A 22,629-nucleotide genomic window follows, 5' to 3' on the forward strand; every position below is an offset into this window, starting at 1 on the left:
TGATATCCATTGCCTTTATCCCCTGAGAGGGTGACCATAGATCGCTTTACTTTGAAGTCCTACTTGTTTGTCAAACAAACCATGATTGAAGTAGTTGTTTTATCAGAGAACTGCTTACTGCATGTGATGGTTCATTCGATATAGATTTAAATTTAAATTGAAACTACTCAGCATTTTAGCGGTTCTGCTTTAATTTTTATGCTCCATGTGCCCGGGAATGTGATACAACCCGATTACAATAAATCTTGGTTTGGAAATACCGTCGAAATGGCTTTCAGCCTCTTTGAAAACACCTGCTCCTTTAATATTGGAGTGATATTACGACACATAGAGTTTGTAAAAAAAAAACAAATTAATTCTATATTTGATTTTCTCTCTGAAAACATCTCTACTCAGTTTTCATTAGAGATATTTATGTTTAAGGTCACAGTTGAATTATTTTGACACTGATTACAAGCATTTCGATTTTATTGGGCATGCTAAGTCGAATATAAAAAAAAATGTGTTTATAAAAATGTCAGAAAAAGTGTTTCCTAATTGACGTTGTTTTACATATACATCCAATGTGTATATGCTGATATTTACAGGTTTTGTACCTATCCATCCTTGATAAATACCCCCACTTTTTATATATGTAGTGTGTTGTTTGTGGAGTTTTGTGCTGCTGTTCCATGTTTCTGTGTTTTTTTTTTGTGTTCTATGTCTTTGGCGTTGATCCTGTGCCATTAAACTGGATTCGTGTTAAACTTTTGACTACTTGCTTTTGTAGTTGTTTTTTAGCTCCACTGGCCGAAGGCCATGGAGCTTATGTCGTCACAGATTGTCCGTCGTGAGTGCGTGCGTGCGTGCGTGCGTGCGTAAACTTTTACTTTAAACGACATCTCCTCTGAAACTGATAAGCGGATTTTGACAAAACTTCACAGGAATGTTCCTTTGGTGGTCCTTTACCAAAATTGCTCAAATGGTTCCGGTCCATTGCACAATATGGCCGCCAGAGCTAAAAATAGCAAAATCTTTAAACGACATCTCCTCTGAAACGGTTCGGCAGATTTTGATGAAACTTGACAGTAATGTTCCTTGGGTGGTCCTTTATTAAAATTGTTCAAATGGTTCTGGTCCATTGCACAATATGGCCGCCACAGCTAAAAATAGCAAAATCTTTAAACGACATCTCCTCTGAAACGGATAGGCAGATTTTGATGAAACTTGACAGAATTGTTCCTTGGGTGGTCCTTAACCAAAATTGCTCAAATGGTTCCGGTCCGCTGCACAACATGGCTGCCAGGGCAAAAAAATAGAACAACCTTTAAAGAACATCTTCTCAGAAACCGATGATCAGATTTTGATGAAACTTAACAGAAATGTTCCTTGGATGGTCCTTTATCAAATTTGCTTCAATGGTTTCGGTCCACTGCACAAGATGGCCCCCAGAGGTAAAAATAGAAAAACCTTTAAACGACTTCTCCTCAGAAACCGATGATCGTATTGCAATGAAACTTGACAGAAATGTTACTTGGGTAGTCATTAACCAAAATTTGTTAAATGGTTCCAGTCCACTGCACACCATGGCTGCCAGAGCTAAAAAATAAAAAAAACTTTATACGACTTGTCGTCGAAACCGATGATCTTTTTTCGATAAAACTTGACAGAAATGTTTGTTTGGTGCTCCTTTACTCAAATTGCCCAAATCATTTCGGTCCACTGCACAACATGGCAGCCAGAGCTATTAAAGTATTTTTTTTTTTTAAATAACTTCTCCTCAAAAATTGATGATTGTATTTCTATGAAACTTGACGAAAATGTTCGTTAGGTGGTCTTTGCTTGAACCTTTTGGCCAGTGGAGCACAGGCACTGATGTGCCTCTTGTTTTTATATCTATAGATATTGTAGTGTACGTTCGTTCATTAATTCTCCTAATTCGCAGTGTTATACACGAAGTTATGATTGATATACTCCTATCATGCAGGTGATGTGTTTAAGATATATATACATAAATCCATCCTTCTGAGCAGGTTTTGTTACTGGACAACAAGAAGAGCATGAGCGTAAACATCTTCCTGAAACAGTTCAAGGAGGGCAACAAGGAGATCGTCGCCATGATCCGCCAGGGGGACGTCACCAAGATCGGCAACGAGCGAATACGAGGTCTTCAGAAGATTTTGCCCGATACTGAAGACGTAAGATTTTTTTATTTACGGTGTAAGTAGTTCGGGTAAGAGAACACGATGGGATGGGACACCAGTATACACAAGGTCCTCGTATATTTGCTTGTTCGACGAGGACAGAACGGATACGAGGTGTTCAGTATAATGTTGTCCGATTTGTACAAGGTTAGTAATTTGGCATGTAAATAATTCTCTTAAATGCGTTTTCTATTTGATGATGCCAGGATTTGGCAACACGCATATACGAGTTAAAGCAATAGATTTAACGTTACCAATATCGCCAACGATATCGCCAGAGACGAGGTCTTAAAAACAGTATGTCCAATACCGTCGCTGTACCTACACTGTCATAGTATGATGTCCATGCAATAGTTCGGCGTTGTCACTTCGCCAACGAATGGGTATTACATATTACACATAGAATAAAACTATTGTGCGGACGAAGTCCTTTCAGTATACGCTGAATGACGCCTAAAATAAAAGGAAACGAGCGTTTGTGGAGGTTCTTGTAACTCTGCTGAATATTAACGACATAAGCTCAATTGTCTAGTGTAATGAACGGCCTCAGACGAATTCGTAATCGCCTTCATTGTGACACTCATACCAAAAATGAACGTATACCGTTTCTCCGGTTGATGTAGATTATGTTTTACAGTTTATGCCAACAATTGTTCGATGGTGCATCTAAATCTTGTTCAGAGGTCGGTTCAATTATCATTATATCCATTTTAAGTCAAGTGCTTGCCAGACATAGCAACATTTTTTAAATGCGTCCGTATAACTGAAGTAGATTTCAGTAATATTTCAAAAATCATATTAAGTTAATATTGAAACAACGAAAACTATTGAAAAACGTTAAATGGGCGATAACTTAACCTCAAGGTTTTTTTGTTAAACATTAAACTTTTTTTAGGATTGTAAAGAATGAAACATTACAATATAAACAAACCATTAGAATATACTTACCTTTGTATAACTGTGTTACGAAACTCACTCGCTTCTTGAATTATTGGAAGAAATACAAGACAAAATATAACCTTTACATTTAATTATGATGAGGAAATACCAGACTGGAATGATGGTCAAATTTCACTCCTAGGAGAAATTATATAAAACCAATCTATACTGACACAAAATGATGAGATGTCGTCTGGATTTAAATCAAAGCGCCTACAGCGCTGAAAGGCTTTCGGTGAGCTAAGTTTTGTGAGTATAGTCATGTAATTGTAAAACAAATTTACCTAAACTAAAGATAGTTCATGCATGCTTATAAATTCCTTCGCAAATGCTGATACTCAATAAAATCAAAACCATGGAGTATCAGTCACTTGAAATACATATATTTAATATGTGGAATACCCAAATAATTAAGAAAGTATGGAACAATATTCAGCTGTATACGAAACCTTATCTGGAACGTTGGTTTAATAAACAAATGTACTGAAATGAATTCAGGCAATTTTAGTAAAACCTACTTTACACTTGATCAAAACATGCCTTAGTCGTATTTGAATAAATTACCAGTGTGTGTCCGCTATACCAAATGTATCCAACAAAATGCATTGGAAAATGTTAATTAAGTTGATGTTTAAGGTATCTTTCGACAATGTCAGGATCCTCGCACAAAATCCTTCTGGGTCGATAACATACTATTTATTCCCTGTATGTATTTATGTATCTTATTAATGCCATCAACCTATGCCTATAGTGTACAAATAAACCGATTTATTTCAGTGGTTTAAAAATATGCATATGCAAAATGGCCAAGACTCTGGACTGAAATTACTGAGACAAACTGAAAAGACTTAACACACTTCCGTTCCATTCGGCATTACATGACTATACGCACAAATCGTAGCAGACCAAAAGCCTGCCAACGCTTTAAGCGCTTTGATTTTATTTTAAAAGTGTATTGTATGCATTAAGTAATGGTTTAAGGTTGTTAATATGTACTTACACAAATAAATGGTTTGATGCGACACAGTCGTTGGTCACCACCGCTCTAACAGCGGTTGATTCGCTCGTGTGTGCATTATTTCATAACATATTAAAAATGTGTATCAACGGTAGTGCATGAAATAGCTGTTGACCAGTGAGATACAAAACATCTGTGTTGACTTCTCACCAACTGTAGTGCAGGAAGCAGTGGTTGACCAGTGAGATACAATACATTTGTGTTGACTTCTCACCAACTGTAGTGCAGGAAGCAGTGGTTGACCAGTGAGATACAATACATCTGTGTTGACTTCTCACAAACTGTAGTGCAGGAAGCAGTGGTTGACCAGTGAGATATAATACATCTGTGTTGACTTCTCACCAACTGTAGTGCAGGAAGCAGTGGTTGACCAGTGTGATACAATACATCTGTGTTGTCTTTGTACCAATGTTGGTGCAGTGAACAGTGAATTGCCAATGAGCTACATAATATAATATTTATACGCCATGCTTAATTTTGTGAGAGGCAAACACCTGTATGAATTCGACACCTTATATTTGAATTCACTTTCTGTTCATATACAAAGAATTGTTTTCAATATGTTTCAGATGAAGCCAATTTTAGACTACACCGGTGAAAAGGAAATGCTAGGCGGGGCGGAACAGTTTTATCTCGAACTTCATAACCTAGATGGTTACAAACAGCGCATTGATGCTATGGTTTTGCGGCTTGATTTCGGAGCTTTTTTGGATAAAGTGAAGCCACTCATAAAGACGTACATTAAGACGTGTGATGCTTTGATGGAAAACGACTCATTGAAAGTCTTCCTGAGATTTGTTCTCCACACAGGAAACTTCATAAATGCGGTAATAGCTATTCAATGCATAAATTGAGGTTTAATTAACGTTTTACATTTACATTGCGAACTATCCATTTTATACGATAAGTGAAGGTGTCTCTATGGATTGTCGAGCTACATGAGATAACGATAATCACTCTCCCGCAATGAAATGAGTGGTTGGTTCTTCCCCGCAATTAATCAGTATTTATGGAACGTCTAACCTGGCAATGGTATCTCGTATCAGGTTGTACGATTTATTTTTTGAACGTTCCGTTTCCTTGAAATGATAGGTTATGAACCTGTTCTATTATTAGACACATTACAAACCAAGATAAGGCATTTAAAGATAAGGCAATTGGAGACGTCAACACTCACTCTGTCTGTTCTTGCACATACTAAGATAATATTTAAGATGATTTCCATATAAAGTTTGTATCACGCAAAACTCGAAATGCTCGGAAACGCTGATAACCGTGTTTTTTGGATGTTTTTTTTACATAAAACGTTATTGTCATATTCATTGCCTAGCAAATTGAGACTGAAACAAAATTGCTTTTAAAGTAATTGCTTTTTACGACGGTCTCTCAAGGCCGCGATTGTTCATGCCTAATGGACGGCTGCTGAAAACACTTATCTCCTAATTCATCGCCAGCCACTCCTTTAACATTCCACGTCGTTCGCTCGATGTCATCTAAGTTGACTTTGTATTTACTATTATTTTATGCTTTATTGATAACATTTGGTTGGTTTTACTGGAATAGAATATCAATTCAAAAACAAAACGAAATGTGCACATTGATATCAATGTTGCATTAGATTTGGCCCAAACTTAAAGGACTCAGATACACATTGGAGGTACAATGTTTGAATGTTCTAAAATAGTCATAGCTTTGAATAGACATACATTTTGGTTTTCTAAAAACTATTTTCAAACAAACAAACAATCAAAATCATTTATCCTGAAACGTTTTTACGACGTCAAATCAGTGGCGATGGCCAAGTGGTGAGCGTAACTGACTCTAGATTAAAGGTACCCATGTTCATCAATGATAAGTGTTCTGGTTGTCAGCTAAACGGTTAACGACTTTCTAGCAGATTTGAATAACAATGCATATAATTATGATCGTCGCTTTGAAAGATTATAAGTATCTTCCATGGCCCGTTTCCGCAAAACACTCTACGCTCGGGTCGGAATGAACCTATCTTACACTCTCGGCCATGGAAGATACTTATAATCTTTCAAACGAGGTTTACCGCAAAAACAACCTGCGCAAGGGTCGGGATGGACCTATCTTACACGAGCGGCTATGGTAGATGCTTTTCTCCCACCTCAGTTAAACAAAATTAAGTAAAAATGTATTTTTTGCTGGTACTCTTTTGTGCTTAGTGAAAATAATTGCGTATGGATATGCGATAGTTCGTGGTTGTCATGGATATGCGCGCAGTGATTCAGATTCTAAGGAGAGTGAAGCATTATTTCTTGAAAGGTGCCTGAAATCTGTTTTATTGTGACATTTAAAGCGAGTAATAATATAAGCGTTTTAAATATTGCCACAAGACAAGGATTCTATGATGCTACAGTCTTCAACATGGGAGGTAATTACAATGTGGTGACCATTAAAAAGGAGTTCCATATGGGCATTTTATCTTCGCCCGTGGGCAAGATAAGAATTTCTAGCATGGTTAAATTATTGGATCTACTTATCTGAGGTGGGAGAAAATCAGATCTTAGGTTACAGTAAAATAAACCTGGGCGGTATTCATACAACTTGTTAAGTCATTCCTAACTTAAGTCACTTTCTTATGACAGGTCCTTGGTAGGTTAAAGTCAAATGAAAAGAAATGTATAATTGTTTTAACATTAAGTTTTCTTTCAAGAAGGTCAATGCAAATAATTTATTTTGGAAATTCTTTATTTTTTAATTTATATGACTAGAGAGATTATCAAATTAGGAAAGTGACTTAAGTTAGGAAATGACTTAAAAAGTTTTATGAATACCGCCCCGGAACGTCACGATTCTAAATTCATCCCGTTTTCCGTATGTTTCAGGGGAAGTATAGCGGGAACGCGGTGGGCTTCAAGATCAGTTCCCTGATCAAACTAGCGGATACACGGGCGAATAAACCCCGGGTCACGCTGCTCCATTATCTGGTGAACGAGGCGGAGAAGGAACACAGCAACGCCATCGCTTTTGTTGACGAGTTGTTTCCCGATCTCAGTTACATTAACAGGTTTATCTCTAGATACTTGAGTTCCAATAAAACGTTTATGTATTGTGTAACAATTTAAGTCCGTGCTCAAACCCATAAGCCACTATGTCACATATGCTTACTGAAATTCAAGAAACATTACAATACCTTGTATTGCAGCTTTCAATTGATTAACTGTTCCTGACACACACACATGCGCACGCGCGAAAACGCACACGCACACACACGCGCACGTGCACACAAACTAGCGCACATGCGCACGCGCGCAAACGCACGCACACACACACACACACACACACACACACGCACACAAACATGCGCACACGCACACCAACCCTTCCACCCACACATGCTTTTAAACACCACAACTAAGTATTTTTAATTTCATGCCAATAATTCACCATACGTTTATATTTTCAAACCTAGTGTTTCGTTGCCCAAATATTTTTTATGTACTTTTTCAAAGCAACCTCTAAAATGTCATGTTAAATAAACACTGTGTGACTCAAAATTGGAATGATTCTTTGTAAGAACCTTTTGTTGCCAAAGCAGCAAAACAGAATAAATAACGTTTCAATTTAATAACTGGAACCATTAAGCTTTATACAAAAGGTAATTTCAAAAGAATGATTGTACATGTACATGGAGCGGGGTACATCATGTAAATGTTATTTTGTTAATTCTACTTTCATTTATATCATAAGTCATCATTTTCCGTAAGGTACCTAATCTCGAAAAAGGCATTTTGTCAAAGATTTTAACACGAAACTTGATATACATACTAAACATGTCAATAAGATCATGAATTACACGCCCTATTGCTAAAATGCTAGAGCTAAGCCACATCCCCAGCTGAGAAAAACTTTACAGTCGTTGACACCCGGGTGACATGACTTTATTAAAGTTAAAACTATTTTCCAATCGAATTGATTTAGGTGGATATTTTTATGCAAAATTGTCCCATATTCCACGCGTATCCTCCATTGTATACTAATTTCTCATGATGTTAATATTAACCTTCTTCTTGTTTTCCCAGATACACACTCGACAACCTAATGGCAGAGGTTGCCGAGATCACCGCAGACGTAACAAAACTTGACAAAATGATGGGAAATGCATCAGAGGACATACACAAGCAATTCATGGAGTTCATCAAGGTAGGCATTGTTCAAGAAGATGGAAATAAATTAGGTTTGTCTCGGTTTAATTGCCTGAGAAAATCAATTGATGTGGAAAACACCATTGCATTGTATATGATAGAGCTAGACAAAATGTTTCAAAAACGCAAAGGGTCATTTGCAGTTATGAAATTGAAATGGGAATGAAATGAATGAAATTGCAGGAGAAAATATAACATTACTAATAAAATCTTCAGTATATATAATCATATTTGTTAGAAAATAAAGTTTCTGAATATAGCATTTGTTGTTATTTCTGTGTTATCAAAGTGTAATTTCTTGGTTTAGAACGTAAAGAAAGAGCTTGCCGAAATCAAAGAAAGCTTGGCAGAGATAACACAGCTTTCCAAAAACCTAGCAGGTCATTTTTGCGAGAGTGAATCCAGCTTCAAACTCGAGGAATTTATCAGCATCATGACGGTGTTCTGTGAGAAAGTCCGCCAATGCCAGAAGGTTGGGACCTCTTTTATCATTAAACTTGATCGTGGAATGAACGTCAAAACGGTCAGAGTGACGTTGAAAATATAAGCAGGAAGAGCCCGTCCACTTTCATCTCGACTTATAACTATTATTTTCGAATCCTCTATTATATTGATAAGTTATTGCTAACGGGACAAAGTTTACAACGTTCTTACTTTTTGGCAGCTAGTTGATAACAGTACATTATGTAATTCCCGATCTTTTATTGACATCAAACAGTAAATGACTAAAAGGATGAGACAACGAGGCAGCTGTGCATCCACGGGTCTTTTGTTAACATTTTAGACGGACCTTAATATAAGCTAAACGAAGGAAAGGGCAATGATAAAACTTGATCTTAAAAACCGTTTTTGTTACAGGAAAACGAACAGAAGCGGTTACAGGAAGAAAAGATGGAGAGGAGACGGAAGGCTCAGGCAGAAATAAAACACAAACCAAAAGGTAAGCCATTGTTTAGCAGTTTAAGCCGTAGTTTAAGTATGAAAGGTATGGAATTAAGAAATGAAATTAAGTGTTTGGAAGTCACAAGACGAAAATGAATCTGTATCACGAAAGTTAAGATGTTTGAATTTGGTGGAAAGTTCATATGTACATTTTCTTGTATCATATAAGGTAAAATACGAATATAAAAACACCATCAACTGTAAAAGCTTATGAAACATATTCTTTAGCGATATATAAATAAAACGGCAAGATAATCGGAGAGTTTTTGCAAGGTATAAAATAGACAGACAAAAATGTATGTGTGAATTCCAATGACAAATAAGACGACGCAAATTAACACTGTGGTAAACATTGCAACAATTGAGTCACACATATGGAAAACATGGAGAAAAACACAAAAGTCATATGTTTAAATGAATCAAAGCGATAATTTAGTAGTACATGTACTTTTAAGACAATTTTGGACGAATACTACTCCCTTTTTCGTTTTATTTAATTGATCTCTGTACTATTTACCCGATCAATTCCTTTCCAGAACCTAGAAAAATGCCCAGCCAAGAAGACGACGGATGTATCATTGACAAGTTGCTGTTGGAAATTAAAAAGGGTTACAGCCTGAGAAAGTCGCCAAAGAAAGTGAACGAATCAAAATGCTAAAAAAAGTTTTTGCCATGACTTTGTTTTGTTTATATTGTTCTGAATATTATGTTTTTTATGAGATAATTGAACGTGTTGAAACGTTTTTCCTCTGTATAGAGAAATATAATCAAACAATGCTCCAATTGACTGTGACTTAGAAGAGAAAAAACATTTAATAATGCAATATATGAAGCTACTTGAAATCTGCACAATGCTCGTATTGCATTATTGCTAATTGTGATATCATCTTGAGCTACTGGAACAACAACTGATATACATGTATGTTTTAAGTGATTGTATATTCTGTGATGAATCAAAATAGTATGTTAATCATTTTCTATAACGTTAGCCCTCGAACTGGCTTAATATAGATGTTGCAAGTAAACTTCACACCTAACATGTGTACATATCAGTGTGAACTCAGTGTGTATACTGGTTGAGAAGCAGTTTCCGACGGAAAGCAGTTTCCGACAAATCGCTTTTTCGCGTACCTTCCTTAGATCTTCATAAAGAAGGTACTGCAATTCAACTATATGGTAACTAGGCAATCTAAAGTTGAAATTCTTACCGAGACACGTAAGAAACTTTTATAATTATGAAATGTTTAATGTTTATTTTTCATTTTGTACACAAACTTGCACGTGGGGGATATGCACGCGCAGCGTATTGCGCATGCGTGTGAACCTAATTTGCATATCTATGAATAGCTACAAGGTTTTCCTTAATTAACTTATACAAACGATGATCATTGTGTACATATTTGTGAACACTGGTGTCATGCTTGTTTCGCATCCACATTCACTTAAATGTAAACAAACACAAGTTTCGATCAGAAATGAATAAAAAAATCATTGATATTCAGTCTCTGCCTGATTTTCGAGTATGAATTGAATGTCGTAAATTTTAAGGTTTAAATTTATCGTAAATGCTGAAAAATTAAATAACATTTCTCTTATTACAGTCTTATATTTACTTTATTAAATAAACGGATAATAAAAACACACAACAGGCACCTTAAATATGCCCCGCATTCAAATTGTCGAAAACTGCTTCTCATCATAAGCTAATCAGAACAGTGTAAGTACCCTCTTTGCGCCCCTATTAGATACACTTTATGTGACGTCACACATGTAAGAAATATATCGGCAATAGCAGCTTGAGCTGTAGTTATATAAAATGTGAACGGTTTTAGTAAATATTTAAACACGTTTAAATAATTCAATAAAAACGTTTAAAAACTGTCGGAAACTGCTTCTCAACCAGTAACATTCATGTACTATATATTGTGTGGGTTTTTTGGAATGTATCATGTACTTTTATAACTGGCAATGTTTTGGTGTGTTTTCCATTATTGTTATCATAAAGATAAGTTTATAAGATGTTTAAAAGAAGGTTGTATCATATGAACAATTACTATTTACATGAATTTGTTTGTTGATTGTGTTTTCTATGTTAAATATTTTAATAAACAAAAACTTAATCATTTGGCATGTATCAGTCTGGATCGCTTGGCTTGAATAAATTAATGACGAGCTTTATGGTATGTCTTTAGCTCATGCTACCTACCAATGCAAGTTCCTCTCACCAAAGAATTTCGTGACATATAGTCCCATGGAATTGCAAAACCAGTGTGTGACAATAAAACATGGCACTATGAAGCTATAGAAGTAGTAAATCGGTACCACTTCCTAAGACTTTCACAACAAATTCAAACTGTCCCAGGTGCCCCGAAAATTCTCAAGTATTTATTCTTGTTTATCTTAAATTGTGATTTATCTCCCCCCCCCACCCCCCATTAATGATAAGTGTCCGAACGTAGATTGTGTACATTTAAATGGAAGTATTTTAATATTTTAAAGATGGGCATCTGGCTTATTTCCTCGTGTTCGGACTATCTATTGTATGGACAGATTTTAAAATTACTTGTCACATGTTTTTTACATACCAAGACGACGTGTACGTGGGACGGCGTGCATGGCCCCTGTCCCTATCTCTAAGGTCAAGGACATATTTAGTGTTGTTTACTACTATTGAATGTTGCATATAAGGACATAGAATGTAGGTGGTCGTGTCCGGGCTGAAACTTTCTATTGTATCGACATATTTTAAAATAACTTGTCACATGTGTTTGCCATACCAAGACGACGTGTCGCGTGCACGACATGTGTCCTTATCTCTGAGGTCAAAGCCTGACTAAGTGATTACTATGTAATTCTGAATATAAGAACCAAGAGTTTTAAGTGTACGTGTCCAGGCTGTAACTTTCTCTTGCATCGACATATTTAAAAAAAAATTGCAACATGTGTTCGACATATCAAGACGACGTTTCGCATGAACGACTCTTGTCCTTAACCACTCTTGTTTACTTTAGAATGCTACATATAAGAACATAGAGTATAGGTGGTCGTGTCCGGGCTGTAACTTCCTCTTGTGTGGACGGATTTTAAAATAATTTGAAACATGCGTTCGACATATCAAGACAACTTGTCGCGTGCAAGACCCTTGTCTCTTCCTCTAAGGTAAAGGTAACACTTAGGGTGTGTTCACTATGGAATGCCGCAAATAAGGCATATCAAAACGATGTGTCACGTGCACGACCCGTGTTCCTAATCACAATTACTATGAAAAACTACATATAAGGACACAGACTAAAGGTGGTCATATCTGGGTTGTAACCTTTTCTTGTATGGGCAGACTTTACAATAACTTGCCACATGTGTTTAACATACCAAGACGACGTGTAGCATGCAAGACAGGTTTCCCTACCTCTAAGGGCAACATCACACTTATTTTAATAAAAAACAACATGCCATATGTGTTCAACATTCCAAGTTGACGCGTTACGTGCCCGACCTCTTTCACACGTGTCGACATATTCTTAAATAACTTGCCACATGCATTTACCAAATACATGGAACGAGTGATTGTGTCACGATGTGCTCATTTATGTTGGCAAAACTTATAACCATTAATCATTACTTAAGAACTAAAATTTTGCTTTCTATCGGAAAATCTATGATTTATGTTTAAAGCATTTGGATCCAACTGATATTGAGTACTCTCTGTAAAAATGTAAATCTTAAAAATATCGACCAGACTGATATATCAACGTAATTAATACTAGAACGTGCTTGTAATGGAGTAATTTCTTTTAGGTATTTCGAACCATGACGAGGTGTTACGTCGTTTATTAGATTGAGTGAAAATATTTTCGACAGACGGGGTTCAGGAAGCTCAAGATAAAGAAATTTAATACAACAAGCACCATGAACAGCTTATGTCGCGAACGATACTCCTTTCTGTAATGTTTAATATCTGTTTCAGGGGTGAAATATAAAAAAAGTATATAGCAATGTTTAATTTAAGTCTGATTATCTCTTTTAAACTAAATCGTATTTACATGAAGGTTCATTTAACATTTTTCTAATGCTGCATGAAAGAAAAGTCCGGGAAATAACCGCTTGCTTGATTTTAAAGAACATGAACACTATTACGAAGTCGTCAAAAGAAAATATATGTTATGATAAAAAAAAACACATCCACGACGGGGTAAAACCAGATTATAATATAGACTTCTTAATAATCATAACAAAATTTAAATTAACATTTACAATTGACTCAATCACGGCGGGTTATGTTCCGTATCATGCGCCAGTGACAAACATCGGTCCATTTCTTTAATTGCATAAATGAAAAATGATTGATAAGAGAAATTAAGTCCAAATATTAAAGTTAAAATCACTTGTCACACTTGTCAAAAACATATTCTGAAGGTTCGTCACGTACGGGATAGGTTAAGCTTTGCTTATTGACTTAATTGCTGTACATTGTATATGGTTCCAAAGCCTTTACTTGTCACCCAATACTGACAGGTTCTCAATATTTTATTTTATAATTATTAAACGATTTATTCGTACATAATTCGACCGACACAGCTATTTAAGTGAATATCAAATGCGTATATCAAAAAACAATTCAACATGTCGTTAGAAAGAGAGTTAGAATACAGTTTGGGTAAAGAACACATTCCAAGGTACAACCACATAGCCAAGTGTGCTACATGGATTGATGAAAAATCAACATTCTTTTTGCGTAAACTGTATATTGGGGAAACGTCTGTGCCAATAGAATTTGGAGATGTCACGATGGTGTTCCAACCAAAATTTATTTTGAAGGAAATAGAGAGTTTATTTGGCCCTCTTCAAAAACGACCGGATGAACTATTAACTGAATATGATACTGCGCCGCAGGAAACAAACGAATTTCAGCCGAAAATAAGTGTTACGTATTCCCAAGACAAAAACACCGGAGATGATGGGTATGTCGTAAAAGCCGAAAATGAAGACAACATGAGAGTCAGAGTAGTGAGTGAGAAAAAAATTCAAGAGGCATTGGGTTCAATCCTTGAAAAAATTGTGTTAAAGCAATTCGTGGTCAAATTCAGCAGAATAAAGCAAACGGTTAATGAGAAACAACTAGGGCAAGGACTTGCCGACAAGAACAGTTATTCGATAGGTAAGATAGTTCTCATGGTGTTCAGATTTCAGTATTGCATAAAATTATCATCTTCATTTTAAAAAATGAGGTTTAGTTATACATGTTGAAGTAAGAAGGAATAGTTTAACCATCTAAAAAGCGAGTTATAAACAAATAATTGAGACACAACTGAAATAAAATATATAGCTTTGAAAAAAAAAAGAAATTCAATACTAGTTATTTACTGATCATATTCTTGTATTTAGAGATGAATAAACTGAATGCATTCGAACGAGAGAGCCTAGTGGACACAATACGTGAGGGACAAGCGCTTTTAAGGAGGTTTGGCCACTACGAAGCACAAATCAACAGTAGTCCCTCATCGACGGATGAAAAAGTATTTCGGCTTTCCTTTTACAATATATTTGATATTAAACTGATATATTGATGTTCTATGAGCACTTGTGACAGGTGAATCTTAATATATTATTTCAATCACAATGAACATCAAGAAAAATTATAATGACCTTATAGTTGTTGTGTATTGCTACGTTCCAGTAACATGACAAGTCTACTTTTCAGATTTTAGACGCAGTATTCGGCGTAGACGGGAATGTCAAGGGCTGTGGATTCAGGGACGGACAACTACAAATACATGTGCATAAACCTAGTATACCAAGCGAAAGGCAAAGAATAAAAAGTGAACTGACAAACGTTCTGCAGAATTTAAAAATCAACAGCGTGGTTGTTTTTGGCGATTACGACATCACCCCTTTTTCGGGATCCCAAGTTGGAGATAAAGCTGAGAACATTTTGGGTAAAACAGGAACGCTTGGTGGTTTTGCTCAAATAGAAGGTCATCTTCCTCAAAGTGAAAGCAAACTTTGTGCTCTCTTTGCGAGACATTTTGCAGATCCCGATGAAGACAACGAAGAACCTCCAGTACAAATATTTCATCAAAGTGGTAACAAAACAAAGCTTGGAGTGGTTCATCGAGGAAATGAAAGAAGCAAATATGATATTTCTGCTGTAGCAGTTGTATCTGAGGTCGAAAACAACAAATTCAAAACTTCTGAGGGCCTATATTCACCCAGCCAACTATGCCTTTACGAACATGATCAACTGGCAAATCTTGAGGAACTACAAGTCTACATTTGGGCAAATGGAGAGGCGACTCCACGACGAGGAAAGATCGCAATTCCGTACTATCGCCTTAGTTCAATCGATGGTCATTACGTGTTGATTGAGAACATTTGTGAGTGGGATAGAGAAACCAACGCGCTTGTGAGAAAGAGACTGTGTGAATCTGGTCATAGCGGGGCTATTTTCTGTTCCGACGATCCGAACAGAAAATTTGTCACTGTTTATTCAATGCTTGAAGGTATGTGGAACTACAAAGAAGTGGAAAAAGATGCCTCTCACAAAGGCATTTACATGTCGTTTGCCGTCTGCAAAGGGTTGGAGGATTTGGGCAATAAACTTGGCGCCGATATCAAGCTTTGTTAGTCGTTACCTATGAAGACAAGTGTAACTCCACCCCAACTTTCATGTTTTGTATAATCACATGTTTTGTCCATGTCAATATACATCTATGTATGTATGTATGTTTGGTGTGATGTATAATTTATGGTTACTAATAGACATTCTGTACCTAGCACTCGATCTGCAAGGTTTAGATTTGTATTACTTGTTCACCAAGATTTAGACAAGCTATCGTGGCTTAAGTTCTTAAATGAACTTTCGTCTCTGCTATATAATACTGTCACGCAGTCTGGCTTATTAATCCACTGGATTAATGAATATACGATACACCAGATGTGTGTCCATTTGTCAATACACCACTTACTTCTAATTAGCTCCCGACGGGATTTCGTATATTTATGTATTCGGTGAATTATAAGCCAGACTGCGTGTAACCGAGTTTTCGATCCGTATATAGCGGTACTTCTACGGTCTCGTTATAGAGCTAGCTCTATATCGACGCGATAGGGTGTCCTCCTGCAGAGCAAGAGGTCGTGGTTTCGATCCCCAATATATGCACATAACAACTCATGCAGTCTGTTTCATTTATGCAGTCTATTACACTCATTTGAACCAAAAGGTGGGCCATATTTACTCACACTGCGACAATGTTGGTGTATCACACACTCATTTGGGCTCTTTTGAAAATAGTAGTTGTATTCAGCTGAAGATGCGTGTGTTTGGAATGATGTGTTTATAGGTAGCAAAAAAATCTAATAACAAAAGGTATCATGGCGGACAGCATATAATTGAAAAGAAATCACTTTGTGGAAAATACTTGATCGAATAAAGAAAGTGACGACGAGTTGAGTTGCTAGCCAGACCGAAGATAAACATTTTTGTGTCAGAAACTAAGATGTTTTGTTTAGTTTTGCGTCACTGAATCATTTAATTTGCATAAGCCCTTCTATTTTCCGACTTAATAATGAAAAAGTGAAGCAAAAATAATTAATGCCTTTCTGCGCGAAAGTCGCTTTAATAACTGCGCGAAAGTCGCTTTAATAACAAGCGTTGTTTAATCACTGTAACCTTTAAGGACCCACCAGTCATTTAACGTTTATTCGTTTTCAGCAATGAAATACACGGTTACAATCTAGTAGTCAGTAATTGATATTATTTAGTAAGTAGTTTGAGGTTTATCACTCAAAATGTATGTTTGTTATACATGTACATGTGAATGTCTTGTTATAAATACGAGTGCCACTTTAAACAACGGTAGAACGGAGTTACTCATAAGAACAATAAAACAGTTGAACGTAAACAATTTGTATTCATAATGTGACCAAATCCGTTGTAAGTGTACAAACAATGCGGTAAAGATGAAAACAAAAGAGTAGATCAAGTAGATGCAGCAGGTTCATCCTGGATTTGAAATCACAAACCATTCGAATTCAAAACCTTTAAATATTGAATAAAGCAAATTGTCTGAGATGGTTAATAAGTATGCATTAATTCACTGTGGTGTATCAATCAAATGTAATAAGGCATGTTACAATGGGTTTGCACTTCCCAATTGTATGCAATTTGACCTTCAGGGCAAATCCTTGGTCGCGGTAGAATCCTTGATCGTATGCTACGCGTTAGAATCCTTGATCGTTGGTTACGTGGTAGAATCTTTGGTCGTTGGTTACGCGGTATAATACTTGGTCGTTGGTTACGCGGTAGAATCCTTGGTCGATGGTTACGCGGTAGAATCCTTGGTCGTTGGTTATGCGGTAGAATCCTCGGTCGTTGATTACGCGGTAGAATACTTGGCCGATGATTACGCGATAGAATCCTCGGTCGTTGATTACGCGGTAGAATACTTGGCCAATGATTACGCGATAGAATCCTTGGTCGATGGTTACGCGGTGGAATCCTTGGTTGATGGTTACGCGGTAGAATCCTTGGGAGATGGTTACGCGGTGGAATCCTTGGTCGTTGGTTACGCGGTAGAATCCTTGGTTGATGGTTACGTGGTGGAATCCTTGGTTGATGGTTACGCGGTAGATTCCTTGGGAGATGGTTACGTGATGGAATCCTTGGTTGATGGTTACGCGGTAGAATCCTTGGTTGATGGTTACGTGGTGGAATCCTTGGTCGTTGGTTACGCGGTAGAATCCTTGGTTGATGGTTACGTGGTGGAATCCTTGGTCGATGGTTACGCGGTAGAATCCTTGGTCGTTGGTTACGCGGTAGAATCCTTGGTCGTTGGTTACGCGGTAGAATCCTTGGTCGCGGTAGAATCCTTGGTCGATGGTTACGCGGTAGTATCCTTGGTCAATGGTTACGCGGTAGAATCCTTGGCTGATGGTTACGCGATAAAATCTTTGGTCGATGGTTACGCGGTAGAATCCTTGGTCGTTGGTTACGCGGTAGAATCCTTGGTCTATGGTAACGCGGTAAATCCTTGGTTAATGGTTACGCGATAGAATCCTTGGTCGTTGGTTACGCGGTAGAATACTTGGTCGATGGTTACGCGATAGAATCCTTGGGAGATGGTAATGCGGTAGAATCCTTGGTCGTTTGTTACGCAGTAGAATCCTCGGTCGTTGATTATGCGGTAGAATACTTGGCCGATGGTTACGCGATAGAATCCTTGGGAGATGGTTATGCGGTAGAATCCTTGGTCGTTGGTTACGCGGTAGAACCCCTGGTCGTTGGTTACGCGGTAGAATACTTGGTCGATGGTTACGCGATAGAATCCTTGGGAGATGGTTATGCGATATAATCCTTGGTCGTTGGTTACGCGATAGAATCCTTGGTCTATGGTAACGCGGTAGAATCATTGGTCGATGGTTACGCGATAGAATCCTTGGTCGTTGGTTACGCGGTAGAATACTTGGTCGATGGTTACGCGATAGATTCCTTGGGAGATGGTTATGCGGTAGAATCCTTGTTCGTTGGTTACGCGGTAGAATCCTTGGTCTATGGTTACGCGGTAGAATCCTTGGTTGATGGTTACGCGGTAGAATCCTTGGTCGTTGATTACGCGATAGAATCCTTGGTCGTTGGTTACGTTGTAGAATCCTTGGTCGATGGATACGGGGTAGAACTGTAATTTTAGATCTCGTTGATTTCAACTCTCGCTCTCTAACTAGCACGTAAAAAAGAACCAATGGAGTCTCTGAAACCGAGATGCATTTTGTAAACTAGGGTCGACGGTTTTCTATGCATCTAAAATCCGTCATTAAATATCGGTCTAGGAAGTGTTTCTACTACGTACTTACGATGTGTGACGTTTATTTTAAAATTTTACTAACTTAAAATAGACCTGATTAATGATCAAAATTTAATACTGATCATTAAGATTTATTATTGAAGTGGGTCAAAACTTAATGTTACACCGGATAAGGTTGTTTCGTAATAGGAGCCTAATAACTGTCCATCGGTCTATGCGTGTAATGGCGTTATCGCAAATTGGTTCATTTAGTCCATATTTGTTTTCAATAAATATATAAAGTAGTCAGAAACATAAAAGTGTTATTGTTTATTAATCTTTTACTACTCAAAGTCTTATATATGTGTCTCCAATGATCATCTAGTGTCCCAAACTCATTGAAGCTGACACCTCCACAGGTATAAGGAAACTGGGCTTTATCAGAAGGAACATGACATATTGAGTCTAGAAGGTTTAGGTAGCTAGTTACAGTAGACCTTTTAGTGAGGTCGGGACTGAAAAGGCAGCCTCTAAAAAGACTTAAATGGTTCACTGGTACAGACATGGAGGCGTGCCACTCTCTTTGTTACAAGGAACTACATATCTAGAACTTCGTATGCTTAATAAGCTCTTCTGTAAATACAAAGGTCATATGGATATCAGCAGTGAAATGTTACAGAAGTAGGGCAAAAGTAGCCTCAAGTTCTACAAAGGTCGCATCTACTGTGATATATTTAAAAGTACTGCTAGAAACTGGAATTAGATAAAAGAATAAGACGAAACTCCTTTCATTCAACCAGCTTTAAAAAACACAAGCAAGTTGTAAATAAAACACAACACTTAAACATCCCCGAGTATTGCGCATACACATAAATATAGCAGCTGAGATCATCAAATGTACAAATGAAACAAATTGATATGTCAAAGCTATGAAGTGGCGGTACGCATTCTTTGTAAACACTTGAACTGTGGTAAAAGATAATAAATACTGATTAACTGATAAATAAAAAGATAAAGGCAATTGAGTTCAAATCGTCCATGTTTTCCCTTCAGACTATCTATAAAATACATGGCCAGATACTTGCTGCTTTTGAACACATTAAATAATAAGGATAACCGTCTCAAATGGCCTCTAGTGGTCCAAGTTCATTGGTGGTGTCACCTTCAAGGGCAATATGAAACTGGACATCATCACAAGGAACCTAAACAATTGATACCATAAATAGTGAGTAGCTACTAACACTAGTCTAATGAAGTCAGGACTGGAATATGAAGACTCACAAACGGCTTAGATAGAAACAGAGCCGTTCCGCACTCTGTGTGAAAGGGCCCTACAGATACAGAACCACAATAAGTCTTATATATTTTATATATAAATATGCTATGAGCTCCTGGTAGGAATCCGAAACAACAGTGCAGGAAATAGTTGCGGCTCACTATGCCCTTTCGTAAATACAAAGGTATTATGAATATCAGCATTGAAGGCTACAGAAATAAATGCGACAGTTGGATGAGGACCAGCTTCTACAAATATCACATCAACTGTGAGGTATTCAAAACTACTCTTCTTCCCTAGAACGGTCAGAAACTGGAATGAGATTAAATAGTTCGCCGAATTTCCTTTTTTTTATTCAACAATTCAAAGAAACGCGAAAGATTATGAAGGTTTTAAACAGTTTAACATTTTTTGACCTAGGACTTATTAGCAGTTCAGTATATTAGCTGTTATCATTGTTTATCTAAATTGCGGATAAAAGAAATTTCAGATAAAAGCATGACATAACTTAATTGAAATGCGAAATTGATGATTACTGTTTAACTGATAGATAGCGATATAAAACCTATATTTAAACCTAAATCATATATGGTAAACTTGTATTTGTTGCAGGCAATCAATTATACATAAAGAACTTGCCTATTTCAATATGGCATTGCCGGATTTCTTTGTGAGCATGGAATACATCTCGATGTACAAATACATTGCTCAATACTAAGTATACTACAGAGCTGGATGGAAAAGCTCCGTTCTTTTTACTCAATCTGTATCTTGAAGATACGTTTGTGCCATTAGGTTTCGGAACTGTTATCATTCCATTACATCCCAAATCATTTCAAAAGCAAACGAGTTAACTCGTTTAGAATGATACACATATAATCATCATTTGTATTGAACTATGTATTGTATTAAACCAAGATATGAATGTAAAAAGTAGAAGTGTTGAAATGAGTTGATAAAGTTTAAATATTTATTACAAAAATACGGTGTTCCAAAATTGTTCTCGTCATAACATTTCGAGGATTGGTTTGTTTAGAAATGAACAAACTGCGTCCTACTGACAGCGAGGACCTCTTAGACACCATGTGTGAAGGACAACCACTATTAACCAATAGTATGCCCTCCCCGAATAACGATAAAGTATTTAAGCTTTACTTTAACACTTATGCTACTCATAGTTGATACAATAATAAAATAGAAATGTTGTCTAATAGTACCTGTAATATATTTAATATATTATGTAAGTTAGTTTTATTTCATCAGAATGAGTTTCAATAACCATCAGATAGACGAAATTTTTTAAGTGACACTCTTATTCAAAATCAATACGTACACATGTATAACAAACATACTTTGAGTGATAAACCAATAACTTATTATCAAATAATGCATTTATGGAAAATATTGATTACTGATAAAAATATTGTAACCGTGTACTTATTAGCTGAAAACGCAAAAAATATCAAATGATTGGTGGGTTCATAAGTGCGATCTACTATCGTCTCGGGTAGAAATACCGTGTTTCCTGCACTTGTCCTTCAAAATGAACTCGGTATTCTTCATAAAAACCATTGTTTTTGACACTTATTCATCCTTTTTGGTAAATTAAAACAATTGTATTAACTGTGGTAAATCATATTTGGGAGTAGGAGTGCTTCTTTAAGGGTTGTGGATTCAGGGATGGAAAACTACAAATACATGTATATATGCCTAGTTTGCAACGCGAAAGGCAGCGAATAACAGCGAAATGACAAATGTTTTGCAGAATAAGACCGACAATTTTGTTATATTTGGCGATTACGAAAACGCCCATTTTTCAGGGTGAAAATTGGAGATTATTTAAAAAGTGAAAGCCCACTTTGCGAGATAGATTCCGAAGAGGACAACGGAAAAACTCCAGTATATGTATTTGATCGAAGTGGTAACAAAACAACGCTTGGATTGGCTCATCGAGGAAACGGAAGAAGCAAATATTACATATGTTGGTGTAGTTGTAGCAGAGGTCGAAAACAGACAATTTAAATAAAATTTAAAGAGACTCGCCCATGTTTGGAAAAATGCATCTTTTTTGACGAAATAAGGTATGGCAATTAATTACGATTGTGCAAACTGAGATACTGATGGCTCGAACCCTTCAACAAATGTTGATATATGCTCGAATATTGTCTTTTAAGTCAACAATTTTGAATAGCGCCAGCAACTCTTTCAACAAAAGGCTTAAAGGATAAATCATCCCTCAAGTTATGAAAGAGTCCTCGTGGGCGAGCATTTTGGTACAAAGAGTAAGATTTGGAATGTCTATTCACCGGAAAGTAACTTTTAT

General features: G+C 36.7%; 2 protein-coding genes across 2 annotated transcripts in view; both read left to right on the forward strand.

The window, feature by feature from the left end:
* LOC128228554 (inverted formin-2-like) overlaps positions 1-11,432 on the forward strand; it is a 28,921-nt gene extending 17,489 nt beyond the window's left edge. Inside the window, 7 exon segments of the mRNA XM_052939925.1 lie at positions 2,013-2,177; positions 4,710-4,967; positions 6,993-7,174; positions 8,190-8,310; positions 8,620-8,784; positions 9,171-9,252; positions 9,791-11,432. Of these exon segments, the coding sequence (XP_052795885.1) occupies positions 2,013-2,177; positions 4,710-4,967; positions 6,993-7,174; positions 8,190-8,310; positions 8,620-8,784; positions 9,171-9,252; positions 9,791-9,912 (1,095 nt within the window). The 3' untranslated portion in view covers positions 9,913-11,432.
* Positions 11,433-13,806: 2,374 nt separating this feature from the next.
* Positions 13,807-17,111, forward strand: LOC128229200 (uncharacterized). The gene is made up of 3 exons (XM_052940940.1): positions 13,807-14,409; positions 14,637-14,767; positions 14,953-17,111. The coding sequence occupies exons 1-3, from the start codon at positions 13,875-13,877 to the stop codon at positions 15,874-15,876; spliced, it is 1,590 nt and encodes a 529-aa protein (XP_052796900.1). The 5' UTR covers positions 13,807-13,874; the 3' UTR covers positions 15,877-17,111.
* The last annotated feature ends 5,518 nt before the right edge of the window (positions 17,112-22,629 follow it).

The sequence above is a fragment of the Mya arenaria genome, chromosome 3 (assembly GCF_026914265.1).
Source record: "Mya arenaria isolate MELC-2E11 chromosome 3, ASM2691426v1".
Taxonomy (NCBI): Eukaryota; Metazoa; Mollusca; class Bivalvia; order Myida; family Myidae; genus Mya; species Mya arenaria.